This window comes from Scyliorhinus torazame, chromosome 16 (assembly GCF_047496885.1).
Source record: "Scyliorhinus torazame isolate Kashiwa2021f chromosome 16, sScyTor2.1, whole genome shotgun sequence".
Lineage (NCBI taxonomy): Eukaryota > Metazoa > Chordata > Chondrichthyes > Carcharhiniformes > Scyliorhinidae > Scyliorhinus > Scyliorhinus torazame.
The window spans coordinates 149,862,200-149,879,941 of record NC_092722.1 but is presented as its reverse complement, the minus strand read 5'-3'; the positions used below and the strand labels follow the sequence as shown (position 1 = coordinate 149,879,941).

The 17,742-nt window shown below is 39.8% G+C and overlaps 2 protein-coding genes across 2 annotated transcripts in view; one reads left to right on the top strand and one right to left on the bottom strand.

Moving 5' to 3' along the window:
• Positions 1-17,742, top strand: part of dock1 (dedicator of cytokinesis 1) — an 850,868-nt gene that overhangs the window by 265,850 nt on the left and 567,276 nt on the right. The window lies entirely within an intron of this gene.
• The window catches only part of LOC140393131 (inhibitory synaptic factor 2A), a 47,473-nt gene continuing 39,423 nt past the window's right edge, over positions 9,693-17,742 (bottom strand). The window contains exon 4 of the mRNA XM_072479203.1: positions 9,693-12,525. Coding sequence (XP_072335304.1) covers positions 12,336-12,525 — 190 coding nt within the window. The 3' untranslated portion in view covers positions 9,693-12,335. The remainder of the gene's footprint in view (positions 12,526-17,742) is intronic.

Genomic DNA, 17,742 nt, shown 5'->3' with positions numbered 1-17,742 from the left:
CTCCTGCACACACTGTACAAAAAACGACCCATCTATTGTACTCGAACTATATCTTTCCCAGTCAATATTTGGAAAGTTAAAGTCTCCCATAATAACTACCCTGTTACTTTCGCTCATATCCAGAATCATCTTCGCCATCCTTTCCTCTACATCCCTAGAACTATTAGGAGGCCTATAAAAAACTCCCAACAGGGTGACCTCTCCTTTCCTGTTGCTAACTTCAGCCCATACTACCTCGGAAGAAGAGTCCCCATCTAGCATCCTCTCCGCCACCGTAATACTGCTCTTGACTAGCAGCGCCACACCTCCCCCTCTTTTGCCTCCTTCTCTGAGCTTACTAAAACACCTAAACCCCGGAACCTGCAACATCCATTCCTGTCCCTGCTCTATCCATGTCTCCGAAATGGCCACAACATCGAAGTCCCAGGTACCAACCCACGCTGCCAGTTCCCCTACCTTGTTTCGTATACTCCTGGCATTGAAGTAGACACACTTCAAACCACCTACCTGAACACTGGCCCCCTCCTGCGATGTCAAATCTGTGCTCCTGACCTCTATACTCTCATTCTCCCTTACCCTAAAACTACAATCCAGGTTCCCATGCCCCTGCTGCATTAGTTTAAACCCCCCCAAAGAGCACTAACAAATCTCCCCCCCAGGATATTTGTGCCCCTCAGGTTCAGATGTAGACCATCCTGTCTGTAGAGGTCCCACCTTCCCCAGAAAGAGCCCCAGTTATCCAAAAATCTGAATCCCTCCCGCCTGCACCATCCCTGTAGCCACGTGTTTAAATGCTCTCTCTCCTTATTCCTCATCTCACTATCACGTGGCACGGGCAACAACCCAGAGATAACAACTCTGTTTGTTCTAGTTCTGAGCTTCCATCCTAGCTCCCTGAAAGCCTGCCTGACATCCTTGTCCCCTTTCCTACCTATGTCGTTGGTGCCAATGTGGACCACGACTTGGGGCTGCTCCCCCTCCCCCCTAAGGACCCGGAAAACACGATCCGAGACATCACGTACCCTTGCACCTGGGAGGCAACATACCAAACGTGAGTCTCTCACGCTCCCACAAAATCTCCTATCTGTGCCCCTGACTATAGAGTCCCCAATTACTAATGCTCTGCTCCTCTCCCCCCTTCCCTTCTGAGCAACAGGGACAGACTCCGTGCCAGAGGCCCGTACCCCATGGCTTACCCCTGGTAAGTCGTCCCCCCCACAAGTATCCAAAGCGGTATACTTGTTTCTCAGGGGTACGACCGCAGGGGATCCCTGCACTGACTGTTTTTTCCCAGTCCCTCTTACAGTTACCCACCTATCTCCAATCTTTGGTGTAACTAATTCCCTGAAGCTGCTATCTATGACCCCTTCTGCCTCCCGAATGATCCGAAGTTCTTCCAACTCCAGCTCCAGTTCCCTAACTCGGTCTTGGAGGAGCTGGAGATGGCAGCACTTCCTGCAGGTAAAATCAGCAGGGACACTAACTGCATCCCTCACCTCAAACATCCTGCAGGAGGAACATTGCACTCCCTTCCCTGCCATTCCTCTAACTTTCTACCAAGATCTGGCTAAAAAATAATAACAATATAACAAAATATGGTACTTACCTCAGACCAATGGGTTTTATTATTAGGTTAGAGGAGGAGGGCGGGTGGGAGACACTACACGTGTAGTGTCTCGGGTTTCCTCTCCACCAGAATTTATTGGGGAGGGTCTTCCCAGACGTCCGCGGGTCGACTTCCTGTTCCCGCCTAAAAAACTAATTTAAAATAAAATAAAAAAAAAAATAAAAATTCTCAGCTCCTGCTGAAATTGACTAACCAGCCAGCTGTTCTCACGCCGCCGAAATCGACTGGCCTGCCCCTGCAAAGACAAGTGCTTTTAAAGGTTGACTTACCTCCCAGCAACCTCCTTCCGCAATGCTCCCGCTGAAACTGACTCACCACTCACCAGCTGTTCTCACGCCGCCGAAATCGACTGGCCTGCCCCTGCAAAGACAAGTGCTTTTAAAGGTTGACTTACCTCCCAGCAACCTCCTTCCACAATGCTCCCGCTGAAACTGACTCACCACTCACTAGCTGTTCTCACGCCGCCGAAATCGACTGGCCTGCCCCTGCAAAGACAAGTGCTTTTAAAGGTTGACTTACCTCCCAGCAACCTCCTTCCGCAATGCTCCCGCTGAAACTGACTCACCACTCACCAGCTGTTCTCACGCCGCCGAAATCGACTGGGATAGTAGTGGATAGACATCCTTAATATTGCAGGTTATATTGCAGGTTAATATTGCCTTAGGTTTTCCTTGTGTGAAATCTTATTTTGAATATTTTTTTTATCCCCACAAACGTTCCTCTTGGAGTGGTGATTCTTATGATAAATGTGCTTGTTACAAAATGAATACATAGCACAAAAGGTAAGAGTTTTAGTAGGATTAGTTGAAATTTTCTTGAGCCTAGTTGCAACTCCTCAAGACTCAGAGCGCATATTTGGGGCTGTTCCCAAAATCATCAGTCTCTTATGTCAGTACATTTTACAATCTTATAATCTTATAACCTTATAATCTGGAGTTCTATCTTTTTCTCTTCAAAGTTTTGTTAAAAGATATATTAAATGTTTTTTTTTTAAATTTCCAATTAAGGGGTGCTTTAGCATAGCCAATCCACCCACCCTGCACATCTTTGTGTTGTGGCGGTGGGACTCACGCAGACATGGGGAGACTGTGTAAGCGCCACATGGACAGTGACCCTGGGCCGTGATTGAACCTGTGTCCTCGGTGCCGTGAGGCAGCAATGCTAACCTCTGTGCCACCGTACCGCCCCTACAATTTTGTTAAAAAATAGCAATGCCCAATGATTATAGCAGAAACACTTTGCTCTTTATATCTGCTACCAAAATGTTGCACACCCTGGTAAGTGTATCTCTCTATGGAAATTGGACTGAAAAGCCCTCCATCAAGACTGATACAGATCCAAACCAGCTACTTTCTACTCTTTACATAAAATACAATAATGAACCATATCATTTTCATCGTGACATCAATCTATTTCCCTGTGCTAAGAGATAAAAAAATAATAACATGCAACTTGCTAACTTCACAAATTTAGGCTTATTCCTTCAATTTGCTTCCAAAGATAAAACTGATTTAGACTATTAAAGTGCAGGGAAGTATTCTGGTCATGCTAGCTAATAGCACATCATTCTGCTTGGAAGCAAGTTAGAAAATTTCTGTACATCTTAAATCTCAGATAAGGAACTTGGCCCACTTAACTACAAATCAAAATTGATTTGTGATCATGAGGCTTCCTTCTGCTTTAACAAAACCCTTTGCTATCTAGTTTGAAGGAAGCTGCAATTAGACTCTCAGGTAGTAGAGATAGCTAATGTTTTACCAATGACATAATACGCTTGAGAATATACATGATGATTCTTTGGATATTAATTATATCTCCAAATTGCTGTTATTAAGAAGAAGTTCACACAGCTGCCATAATATCTATAAAACAACTGTTGCATGCAGCTAATCTAATCTAACATTACAGAAAATCATGAGCTTAAAAAGCTCAAGTAAAATCCAGTCTGTAATCAAATGAAAGAAAATATTGCATTTATGTAGTGCCTTTCACTTGTCGACGTTGCAAGAACTTTATAGTCAATAAATGATTTTTGTATGATAATTACTGTAACCTTGTGGGTGAATCTAATGGAGTTTTTGGAAAGGTGGCTGATTTCCAAACTCATAAATAGCAAAAATGCAGTAGAAGTGGTGAGCATAGCATGGTAGCCCAGTAGTTAGCACTGTTGCTTCATAGCACCAGGGTCCCAGGTTCGATTCCCAGCTTGTCACCGTCTGTGGAGTCTGCACGCTCTCCCTGTGTCTATGTGGGTTTCCTCCGTGTTCATGTTCTCTTACATGCGCCCTCAAAAAATTCTTAAGTTTGTGAAACATTATTTCTCACTCTGCCTCACAGTGCCAGGGATCCGGGTTCAATGCTGGCTTTGGGTGACTGTGTGGAGTTTACACTTTCTCCCCATGGCTACGTGGGTTTCCTCCGGGTGCCCTGGTTTCCTCCCACAGTTCAAAGAAGTGCAAGTTAAGTGGATTGGCCATCCTAAATTGCCCCTTAGTGCCTAGGGATGTGCGGGGTAGGTGGGGTTATAGGGTTACGAGGATAGGGTGGGGGTGTGCCTCGGTGGGGTGCTCTTTCAGTGGGTTGGTGCAGACTCGATGGGCCAAATGTTTAATTTGTCTAATCTCGTTGATAATTTCCAAGTTATCATATCCCTTATAACGGACTCAAACATTTTACCCACTACTGATGTTAGGTTAAGCGGTCTGTATTCCCTTTTTTCTCCCTCCTTTTGAAAAAAATAGTGGTGTTACATTTGCCACCTTCCAATCTGTTGAGACTGTTTCACAATCTACTGACTTTTGGAAAATGACAACCAACACTGCCATTTTTATGGCCACCTCCTGGGAATTAATCTGCTTTCAGTCCTATTAATCTTTCCAGCACTTTTTTTTTAACTAATGCTAATTTCCTTCAACTTCTCTTTGTCCCTGGACACTTGGTTCCTGAGCATTTCTGGGAAGTTACTTGTGAACTGAAGTATTGTTTAATGGCTCTGCCATTTCCTTACTGTTCATTATAAATTGTCTGATTTCAGACTGTAAGGGGCCTATATTTGTCTTCACTAATCCTTTTCTTTTTGTATAGTTAGCAAAGCTTTTTCAGTCTGCTTTTAAATTCCTTGCAAGTTTACCATCATTCTACATTTACACCTTAATGATCTCTTGGTCCTCATTTCCTGAATTCTACATTGCTACCAATCCTCAGGCTTGATACTGTTTCTTGCCACTTTATATGATTTCTATTTGGATCTAATACTATCTTTAATTTTTTTGTTAGCCATGGTTGGGCTGCTTTCCCGTTGTGTTATTACACCAGAAACTAATGTATAACTGTTCCTTAAATATTGATGAATGCCTTTTAATGAAGTTCTCCAATCTATTATAATCAGCCCACTATAATCATACTTTCATGGTTTTCTTTCCTTAGCTTTAGAACCTTAGTTTCAGATTAGTTTCAGCTTCACTTTCCATCCTAATGAAGATTTCCATCATGTTATGGTCAATCTTCCCTAAAGGAACCCATAGAACCGCTACAGTGCAGAAGGAGGCCATCAAGTCTGCACCTATCCTCTGTAAAAGTTCCCTACATAAGCCCACTCCCCCGCTCTTTTCTCGTAACTGCACATAACCTGCACATGCCTGAACACTAAGGGGAAATCTTTTTATCATGGCCAATCCACCTAACCCGCACATCTTTGGACTGTGGTAGGAACCCGGAGCACCCGAGGAAACTCATGTAGACATTGGGAGAAAGTGCAAACTGCACACAGTCACCCAAGGCCGGAATTGAACCCAGGTCCCTGGTGCTGTGAGGCAGCAGAACCCACAAAAAGATAATTATTAACCCCTTCTAATTGCACAGTACCATATTTAGGATCACCTGTTCCGTTGTTGGTTCCTTAACTGGTTCAAAAAAACATTTCGTACACATGAGGTAATCAGTTTTTGTGATGTAGGATAAATATGGACAAGGGCATTGGTATAACACCCATGCTCTTCTTTGAAATGGTACCATGGGATCATTTGCATCCATCTGATAGGACAGCCGGGTGTCAATGTAACATCTGTTCCAAAAGTTTGCACATCTGACATTGGAACCTCTCTAACTGCACTCATGTGCCAGCCTAGATTTCTGTGGAGTCCTGGAGTGAGTGTTGAACTCAGAGTCTTCAAGGCTATGGTATTTGATGTCTTCAGCACTTTTTGAAATCTGCAAAGGCGTATTTTACAAATGCTACCAACTGAGCCATATTTGAGATGTAATGGTGTACTGTATTATATAAAACCTTAGTAAGATCAGTTGGAGCACCGATGGCCATTTTGGTCTTCAGAATGTCATAAGAATTTTGAGGCAACAGGACAAATTACCAAATAGCTTTACTAGAATGCTACCTGGTTTGAGGAAAAGCAAATCTCAAAACCACAGCTGTTTTAGAAACAGGATTATGGGGTAAATTGATGGAGCTGCTTTGATTATGAAAGGAGTGAACAGAGCAGACAGAAACCGACTTTCCATTTCTGATTAAAGAGTCTCAAACAGAGGAACATAGAAATATTATTCTAAATGTAAAACTGTTAGAATTGAGAATGTGATAAACATTCGCAGACAGAGGGTTTTAAGGCTGTGGAACTCACAATCAGAGTTTGTGATTTGAACAGAGATAATTTTAGCATTTAAGAATAGATCAAGTCGGTGGTGAAGGTAAAGGCAATTAAAGGATATGAGAGCAGGACAGGCACATATTATTATGACTACTGCCTGTAGGGAGGATGAATTATACTACCTATTGGTTAGGTTGAACATCCTGCCCTCTGAGAATTGCATCAGTGGATTCTACATGTAAATGGCACCATTTCAAAGGAAAGCATGGGTGTTATACCAATGCCCTCATCCATATTTATCCTATAAGAAACATTACAAAGAGAAAAGCAATTAAACACATCTGTTAAAGGCTGTCTGAAATTAACTTTTACCTGTGCTTATTAATCACAATTGTACAGTTTAGCAATAATTTTGACTTTGCGAGATTGTTTAAAAGGGATTATAGTTAATTTGCAGCCCATTTTACATCTTTCCATTGCTCACTGCTCCTCTTAACTTTAAAGGGGCAGGCAAGATTAAATTTAGTTCCACCTGAACAATAAATTGCACTATAAATTTGTGTTCTTATAAAGCCATCTACCTCCAACTTACTCTCGTTGCCATAATAATTGCATGAACTAAGTTTCATTGGACATTTAACTTCAATATAAAAGATAAAAACAACAATAAGTATATGCATATCCAAATCTAAAGATGTAGACAATGACCAATCAAGTATTACACAAGTTAGGAAAAAATGGGGTCACCTTCATGGATCATTGCTCCAAGCTCCCAAATGCCACCTTACATAAAGACTATAGATCAGGTTTGATCTTGATTTTTGTGTGTAATACCATGAATAAAATTTAAATTCAGATAAAATTGAAGCATTACACAGTACTTAAAACTTAAAAGATACATAAAACACATTGATTGTGTAAAATACACCAATAAACTGTAAAATATGCCTTTGCAGATTTCAAAAAGTGCTGAAGACGTCAATACCATAGTTTTAAAGCAGATTTGATGAAATCTGGTTTATTTTCTCAGAAAACAAAATTAATTGAAAACTGAGAATGCGAATCAATAAAATTCCAATTTGAAATGATTTTTCTTTGTATCAGTGACATATGTATAGCCATGGAATGCAAATTTTATTTCCATCAACTGAACAGCTTTCATAAAAACAAGTCCATCTCAGAATATTGAATTCTCATTATTAATTTGAGCAATCGGTTGATTCATTTAACTTAATGTAAAAAGATGAAGCATCAACTTAAGGGTCCACTTAATATTGGGAGTTTATTTACAAATAAGTAATTCTTCTGCCACTCTATTAGTTTATTTCAAATCTCCACTTGTAATTATGTGCTTGGGCTGATAACCTAATCATCAAAATGTTCCTTGTCTGAGGCCAGACCTTGAGTGACAAGAATCTTTTTGACATACTTGGGTTTTATTGTTGCTAAGCCCAAATATATCAGCATCAGATATCCACAGTCATGTACTTCCCAAGAAGGATTACTGAAAAATGATCAAGAGAAAGTACTGGTTGATCCTTAGATCCTGCTTTGCAATTCTGGGGCAGTTGAGATTAGCTAATTCAGCATAAATCTGAAATCAACCTGGGAAATCAAGAGTTTGCATAACTAGTTTTAATTTCGCGTGAACTGCCTGGGTTATTTACATTTTCATTTCCAAAATGTAAATAATGGGCACCACTGCTCTTGGGGAGAATTTTTGAGTTAAAAAGCCAGAAATTAATGCTATGTATCGTTAGTGGAAAGAAAGATCTATGTGTTCCATTTTCATGCAATGCATTTTCAACATCGAAGACCCAATCAATGTGTTTTATGTGTCTTTTAAGTTAAAATTTAATTTCATGATTGACTGAGGTTTTACTATATTTAGAGTTTCAAATGTCAATAAATGCTTGTAAACTAATTTTGTGCAAGTGCAGGATTAACTTCTGCAATAATATTTTTCTGTAACTTAACTAGTTAAATAAAGCATTCTTTAAATATACATTTTCATTGTATATTTCCTTGAAAGTTAGTGAAAGGTGATGTGATGTGATTCTATACCATATTTCTGTGTAATCTGCATCTTTAACAGAATTAGTTTTTGTGTCAGTAGTGCATTAATGACAAAGTAGTTTACTGGGTAAAGACTGACTTCACGTTTTAGACAAATTGCAGTTGTATGTCTCAGTTGTCTTAAATAATGTTCATTTTTCTTTAAGAGCAGGAATAATCTATTTACCCTCGGGTCTGCTCCGACATTCAATTAGATCATGACTGATTGGCATATCAACTTCAATTTTCTGCCATTGCTCTATATCTCATTGTAGCTTTACCTAACAAAAATAGATCTATTTCAGTCTTCAAATGTTCCGGAATCTACTGTTTTCTTTGTTGGAAGCCGGGGGGGGGGGGGGGGGAATGGATTTGTATGAGAGGATGCATCCTGATTTTTGTTCCTAAATGGCTCTAATTTTAAGTTGGGTCTCCTGCATTGTTAGGAGTGCCCAGCCTAATACTACCGGTTCTAACCCAATAATTCATGTCTTGTCTGGTGATTGGAAGAAAAGACCATTGTGACTAAACAGGTAGTAACCCATCTATTCAGAAATTGTTGAACGCAGCTTTGTTCGTTAGGGATTGATAGTTATATTATTTGGCCTGTGGATACTGATCCTTTTATTGATGCATCGTTCATTAGGAAATGATAATTATATTGTTTGGCCTATGGATACTCATCCTTTTATTGATGTAACCTCGGAGCAGAAACATGGTAAAAATTTGACATCACACACTCTAGGCCTCTCACTATCCAGGAATAGTACATCAAACGTTCTCCATTTAATAAAAAGAATTAGCGTGCCAATTAAGTTAACCAATTATTAAAACAATAAAAAAGCCATCATAGTTGGATAAAAGTTTGACTGGTTGCAGTGAAATCTAATTTGCTGACAACTGATTGAACATTGCTCTCCTGTGACGTCCATTGGAATTTGCATTTTATTATAATAAAGCCATTACTATAGCACCATATCTGCCCTCAAAGAATTAGTGCCGGTGATGTAAGAGTATACAGAACTTCTTAATTATTATGTTCTATTATAGTAAATTTCTCTCTCATTCTACACCAGAGCATTTTCCCGACATGTACATTAAATTGGGGTACTTTAATTTTAACATCTTGTTGTGATATTATGCAGCAATATATAACTTGGTTGTAATTATCTGAAACCAATATATTTTGTTGAATATATCGGGTTGAATGTTCCGGGTCTGTGAGAACTGCTACATTGAAAGTATGCTCTTAATCCTTCAAACATCAAAAGTCGTTCTTTCAAAACCACATTTTTTAGGTCCCCTACCTTGTTCTGAACAAGTAATGAAACATTACACCTAATATGATTGGTGTTTAAATATCAATGATGCAAGAAATCCAGATGACTAGCAACATAATACAAATTATTTAATGGTCTTGGCATGAAACAATATATAAAAAGAAATTGTTGGTAATTGAAAGGAAAAAATAGCATACGTGTTACAAGAAAATACAATTTGACACTTATTTTCAATGTTTTATCCATGAAAATACAATTACGTAACTATCTGTAATAAAACTAACTATTTCCAAGAGTCAAAGGTGGGTATACCCTAGGAGAGCCATTTCCCGCTGTCTGTTCTTCTGAGCTCCTATGTTCCCCTGACCGCTTTGTCCTTTCTATCCTCGCAGACTGTCTTAATATTACTTGCCCAGACCCCCACAATTAATGTCCCTTCTACTATGTATGCACTTCTTTGGTCAGTTTTTTAAAATTATTATATTTCAGCATGTTGTCTTTTCTGGTATAATTTCCCTTTCAATAACTTCTTGCTGCTGGAGAAACACTGGGGTTAAGGGGGGTACAGCACAGGAAGTAGGACAGGGTGAGCAAAGGACTGGTTGTGAAATGCAGGGGAATTGCAATATAGAAAGACCAAAAATTGCAAAATGGGTGGTAAAAGAGAAATCAAGGTTGTGAGACCGAGAATCAACAAAGAGTAGGACATTTTTAAGTAACAATTTGAAATACAAATTGCCCAGTCATTTAGAGAAAGCTTTAGTCCCTTGTCACAAATTCTTGGCATACTACATAAACCAAAATCAAAATGGTTACCTTTTTGGATCTGGTCCCTTATCACGGCATGAGATTCCTCTGATTTTGCTAGAAATGGCAAACAGGAAATCCTTCTTCACTATATGTAAGCCCAGAGAAATACCCTTCAATATTTTTTAGTCATTCATGGGATGTGGGTGTCACCATTTGTTGCCTGTCCCTAACCGCCCTTGAACTGAGTCGCTGCTGGGTTATTTCAGAGGGCAATTAAGAGTCAATCGCAATTCTGTGGATCTGGAGTCACATGTCGACCAAACCAGGTAAGGATAGCAGATTTCCTTCCTCAAAGAACACTAGTATTACTGCAGTATGCAATGTAATGCTCCAAATTGTGATTATACAGCTTTAAAAACAAACGTAGTTAGCTAAATATTGCAGTAGCTTAAAAATTAAAGCTATTTGGAGATTTAAATAGAAAAATGTGGAAATAGAAGGTGGTTTAAAATTAGTTACAGATTTTTGAGGGAAAATAGCATTAACCTGAAGGTAGACCCTTTCAATTCATGTTTAGATCGAATGTTTGGTTTGCTCCAGATTCAGCATAATTTTGATTTCCAAAATTATCATTTGACATGTCCTTATATTCTCAATGGAATAATGATCAGCTAGAATATTTATAAATTCTATTTATTCAAACTTAATATATTATAAAATAAGGTATGTTGGTTTCAAGAACTAATTAAAATATTGAGGTTTATGTAAAAGTAGTTGCATTTATTGTAATAGTTTACAAAGATAAATGTTAAATTAATTTCCCAGCAAGATTACGCCAAATACGAAATAGTGATATTTAATCAGTGTTTACACTTAAAGAATTTCAGAAATTTACTATTTGATATATGCTTATTGCATTACTTTCACTAAATATTTCCCATCAAGTGACTCTTAAATCTTTACAAGAAAATTAAGTATTTTGTAGTGAAAAGTCCTTGTGTCACATGCTGTTTTATGTGTTCTGTGAAGGTGTCTTCGTAGAATTTAGTTTCATAATGTAAAGCAATAAAACTCATTATCCTGTGCAATCAAATCATCATTTTTTGGAGCTTCATAATAATTTACTTTACATTATGTACAGATCTTTAAAAGTTTTTGTGGTGGCCATTAATAATTTTTCTCTCCCTTTCCTCTTGGAAAAACAAAATACATACATTTCTGATTGATATTTCCAATCAACATGATTTTCAAGTACCAGTGGAGAAACGTATACCCTGTACTCAGAGCTATCAACTGGAAATGATTAAAGAAGTGTCACTGCTTGTGCATTTAGGTATAGTTTAGATTTTCATATGAATCGTACATAATGCAGATTTGGGAAAGCATTGAGTGGTATTGTTAAATGTGATTCTATTTTAAAAGCATATTTGCAGGCTTATCACTTAGCAAGTAAAAACCTTATGACAAGCATCACTGACATTTATCATTAACCTGCCTATGTGAAGAATTGTGCTTTTTCCTCCCTAATCTGTAATGTGCTTGAAAATGTTACATTCATGCTCTTGACTTAAGGTCTTGAATTAAACATAAAAATGAAAGCCCTATAAAAGTACAATTTCCTCTCTGTTTTTGCTGTATTATTTAATGGATGACGGTATCAGAATATCTTGTTTATTAGCAAAGTGTGAAAGGACAGCTAGACATTAACAGGCCAAATCATAGCATTTGGAGGATTAATGTAAATAATGTTTGAAAACATCAATTAAAGTTATTATTTTACCCTCTGCAATGTGACCTGTAAATAAAAAAGACTAGTTTGTTTCATGCCCCTGCATGGTAGTGTTTTATTGGAATGAAATCTTTTGAAATGGATTTGAACTGAATCCTGCCTTGTGCATATAATGACTTGATGGCTGATTTTACACTCTTGAGTATTGTGTATTCAGATCAGCTTCAAAATAAGTCAAAAAGGGGTCACTTCAAATGAATGGAATTGACATTTAGAATCTTTAATAGGTTTAGTTAAAGAAACCATAGTTTCCATTTCCCATGCTTTTTTGATTCAGTCTTGCTAGGTTTTTGCTTTTGATCGGCGGATGAACAGAATTCTTGTGAGTAAGGCAGGGTTGAAACCTGAGTTTCTTCAGTAGGGTGTAGTTTTCTCATAACAGGCTGAAATTTGTCCTCTTGTTGCTTGAAGTCCAGTTCAACGCTAAGAAGTAATAAAAAATGTAGTTTTAAATCATTTAAGGGGAAACTACACTGTTGGTAATCATACATGCGAACAAGATGTAAACAACATCCGTTGTGTGCATTAGGTCGGTCTGAATGTAAAATGCTCTCACACACAGTTAACATTAAACTGATGCAGTGAAGATTAATTTAAATCCTTTAACATAAAAATTTGAAATATATTTTCTCTTTTAACTTAAATTATTCCAGACCGCAAGGTTTTTCATAATTTTGCTGCTCGTTTTTCTGTGACATGACTGGAGGACTGTATTGTTCTTGTATATTCATGTTTATTGTTGTCATAAGACTTTTTAATCAGATGCTATACTTCCAGGTGATGTTATCTAAATTACTTAAATAAAAATAAATAAATAATCTTTATTGTCACAAGTAGGCTTACATTAACACTGCAATGAAGTTACTGTGAAAAGCCCAGTAATCCACATGGTTTGATTCTACAATAAGTCTTAATGCAACCTGAAATAAACAAGTGGAATTGAATGCTTATCCAGTCATTTATTGTGCGCTCAAAAAGATTGTGGGGCTATATTTTTAATGAAGTAAAATGCTGTCTTTAATATATATTAACTAAAAATATTTCATGGGGAATTTGATGAATATTTGAAAAGTAAAAGTAAATAAGATGAGCAAGGAAGTGGAGTTAAGTAGATACCTCCTGTTGAACTATTAGCACCAGTGTAAGCTTGATGGGCAGAATAACCTATTTTGTGCTGTAAATTTCATTGAGGAGAATTCTTTACAATCTCCCTATAAACTCCAGTGTACGCTTATACACAAAGTTGAGGAAATTAGCCCTCAGAATTCTATTTTACTTGATTTGAGCTTTTTTAGGAGGCTGCAGTACAGTTCCAGAGGTGTTACAGGCACCTTTTTTCAACAGCAGAATTTTTGGTATGTAGAGATATGCATTGAGCCTCTATGGATCAGGAAAGTTACATTGGGAAATACCTTTTCCTTTCTCCAGGAGATTATGAACACACAGCATTGTCTAGAGAATTTATACCAGAACCTTTGCTATAAAACTACAAGTCCAAAATACAAATTATTTTGTGTAAAACAGTAAAGATTGTAAACATTAATAGTTTGTTAACTAGTCATCTACTGTGTAATACATCAGTTCCAAGTATCCCTGTGACCTTTATTATTCTTCCATCTGTGCTACATTCTTCATCCTACGCTGCACTGAATAGGATACCTGCCCAACATGAAGGAAAATATTCAACAGCCCATAGATGATGCTCGAGTTGTAATTCTATGCCGATTTTCTACAGGCATTGAAAACTGCTCAGGCTTATTCTTGTTTTATTTTATTGGAAACCCGCTACTTATTAACAGCTGTCTATTAATAGGGCGGCACAGTGATTAGCACTGCTGCCTCACAGCTCCAGGGTCCATGATTCAATTCCAGCCTTGGGTCACTGTGTGGAGTTTGCACTTTCTCCCCATGTCTGTGTGGGTTTCCTCCGGGTGCTCCGGTTTCCTTCCACAGTCCAAAGATGTGCAGGTTAGGTGGGTTGGCCACAGCAAGTTGTCACTTAGTGTCCAAAGGTTTAGGTGGGGTTACTGGGTTTCAGGGATATGGTGGAGTCATGGGATTAAGTAGGGTGCTCTTCCCAAGGGCCTGTGCAGACTCGATGGGCCGAATAGCTTCCTTCTGTACTGAAATTCTATGATTCTAATATGAATTGGTTTGTACAATCAAACATGATTGCAGTTGACAACGGCTAACTAATATTATGAGAATTATATTCATTTTGAGACAATGCCCCCTTGCCCCATTATTTTAGAATTCATAATTGTGGACATTTGTTTCCAGCCATAAATTTTAAACACTCCTGTAATTTTCCTTTTAAAATCAAAATCTTTGAATATTTGAAATAAAAAAAGTTATTTGTTGGAAGTGGGTCTCACAATTGGCCTGTCTCCTTGGTCTGGGGACAGAAGCAAATCATGTAGATTTCCTGCTCCATGATAGCTTACTCATAATGTGTGTATACTTATCTAATGATGCCAGAATTAAGCAGGACTGCAGAACATCGGCTATCTCCCATCTGCAGTATTGCATTTGTTTTTGGGCACCACAGTTCATGATACTCAGATTTAAGGGTTAAATTAAGAGGACAGTGGCATAAATTTGGCTTCCATGTGTTTCAAAGACCAAGAGACCTAATTTTTCAGGTTTAAACTGATAAAAGGATATATGTAAATTGCAAAATAAATCTAGTTGCCCTTGGTGGTGGTGGGGGGAGAGAACAAGAGACCATCATCTTATAATTATACCATACACATTTTGTTACATAGAGTTGATATGCCATGTGTTTTCCTCTTGGAGAAGAATAATTAAAAGATGTAAAACTATTTTTGGTACAGAGACCTAGATGCAACATGATGCGCATATTAGGCTATAAATTTAGGACAGCTCTAGATTCAAACATTGTATGTTATGAGTTCTATGGCCTTATCTCAATAGAAGTGGAGAAGTGAGCTCTGATGGAGGCAAATTCATTTTCTGTGAGGTTGTGGGGATTTGGGGGCTTGTCACTGGTTGTAATAAGTGGGTGAGAAGGTTGGCACTAGCAATGTCTGGTGTCAGAATCTCTGAACCTTTACCCCATGCCTATTATATGGGCAAAACCTGTTAATTATTTATGTTTCTCCCACAGGTAATCATTGAAAAAATTAGACACTTTCCTTTATATAACAGTGAATTATGGTAAAATATCAGAGAATGTCACAGACTAAAATGCAAACTACTTAACTACAAAATATTAGCCCAGAACTTCCAAGGAGTGGCAGTGATCGTTGGATTTCTGCTGCGCTGGAAGATTCCCTAAACTTGATGCAGCTGGGCTTTTCATCCGGGGTTTTCTGAGCCCAGCTTTCACAGATATATGCAATGTCCCTTGGAGTAAAGTTGGGTACAGACAGGACATGACTCGTTTGCAGCAATTTTTGCCATTTGGTAAATTTAAAGGTCAAGCTTGAATGTTAGTGAGTGCATGGACAAGTAAGTGAGTGGTTAGGGAGGTGAGCAGGGGATAAGGTAGATAATTTGTTGCGAAAGGGCGGCACGGTGGTTAGTACTGCTGTCTCACGGCGCCAAGGACCAGGTTTGATCCTGGCCCCGGGTCACTGTCACATGTGGAGCTTGCATGTTCTCCCCATGTCTGCGTGGGTCAGTCCGCCACAACCCAAAAAGATGTGCAGGATAAGTGGATTGGTCACGCTAAATTACCCCTTAATTGGAAAAAAATAATTGGACACTCTAAATTTTTTTTAAAAAGTTAACTGATTGGGGCTAGTCGGTGGTCGGGAGGGTAGTTGTGTTGAGAAGGTAGGCGGGCGGGAGAGTAGCTGGGGGTGGAAGAGGGTGGTCAGGTTGGGAGGGTAGGTCGGTGGTTGGGTGGATAGTCGGAGGGGTCAGTAAACAGTTGGGGCAGGAAAGGGGGATTGTCAGAGGTAGTCGGGAAATGTAGCCAGGTCTGGTCGGAGAGTGACTGGATCCAGAGTGGGGGTGCGGATCGGGAGGGTAGTCAGGTGGCTGACTCACAAGGGTAATTGGAGATCTGGGAGATGGCAGTTCTGGGGTGGTCGGGACGGTAGTCGAGGGTTGGATGTGGAGTTACCCAGGTGTTAGACTAGATACTATTTTCTCTCACATTTTCTGAGTAACTATCCAGTTAAGTATTGCGGAACTGCCTGAAGTCTCTGACTCTTAACCCAAGTAGGAGACATTTGCAGAGGTCTCAGGGAGCAGGGATATTGCCCATTGGAAGTTGAAATTGTCCAGGCAATTCCCACATAGATCTGCAAGCCAGTACTTCCACAGGATCTCTGACTTGCATCTTTAGTTGTACGATTGGAAGATTTAACCCATTGTATTTACAGAATTAAACAGTAGAAATATTGAAGTTGCTAACATGCTTGCTGTATCCACATTCATGATTTTGGTTGTGCTTTCATCTTGTGAATGAAATGTTTATGGGTTTAAACCTATCCGCAGAACGTAAAAAAACAATTTATTGTTAGAACCACTGACTTTCAATTAAGATGTGGAAGCTCAGGTGTGGGACAGGGCAGGGAAGTTGGTGGTAGCTCCAGATCTGATTAACAAGGGGTGGGATTCTCCCAACAGGAGTCTTGAAGTGCCGACGCCGGAGTAAAAACCGGAGTGTTTTACTCCAGCGTCGGCACCTGTTCCCAGACCCCTATTCTGGGGCCTCCGTGGGGCTGGCAGGGGCGTAGCATGATTTACGGGGGAGGGGCCTAGGCGCAGCATCGGAGACCCGGTGCCTTGGGTCCCGCGCATGTGCAATTGGGCAGGCGGCAACTAGCGCATGCGCAGTGGCCGTCCTCCTCCAGGCAGCCCCGCACAACAATGGCGCAGGGCTATAACATTGACGGCGGAGGAAAGGAGGCCCGCCGACAGAGAGGCCGGCCCGCCGATCGTTGGGCCCCGATCGCGGGCCAGACCCCTTCGGAGGCCCCCCGGAGAATCGCCCCCAAAGTCTTTAAGGAATTTTATGAAAGATTGTACAGATCAGAGCCACCTGGGGAAGCAGGGAGATGCAGGAATTTCTAGGTTGGCTGGCGTACCCGAGGTTAGGGGAGGGGCATAGGGCTACAATAGAAGTCCCTTATCGTCCCGATAGTGGAGCAGGAGATAAAAGATGCGATTGGGAGGATGCAGTCGGGGAAGGTGGCAGGGCCGGATGGGTTTACGGTGGAATATTATAAAAAATTCAAAGATTACCTGGGACCACTGATGGTGGGGATGTTTGAGGAGGCGATAGGAAAGGGAGTGTTACCACAAACTTTGGCGCCGGCATAGATTTCCCTGTTACTTAAGAAAGATAAGGATCCGACGGAGTGTGGGTCATGTACGTCCATATCACTTTTCAACGTGGCGCAAAGATATTGGCGAAGGTACTGGCAGGTATGCTAGAGGAGTGCCTCCCGAAGGTGATAGTAGAAGATCAGAAGGGGTTTGTGAGAGGGGGGTAGCTCTTTTCGAACATTAGGAGGGCATTCAATGTGGTTATGGCACCGGTGGAGGGGAAGGAAACTGAGGTGGTTGTGGCATTGGACGGCGAGAAAGCATTTGACCGGATAGAATGGGGGTACTTGATGGCAGTACTGGAGCGGTTTGGGATTGGACCAAGATTTGTGGACTGGG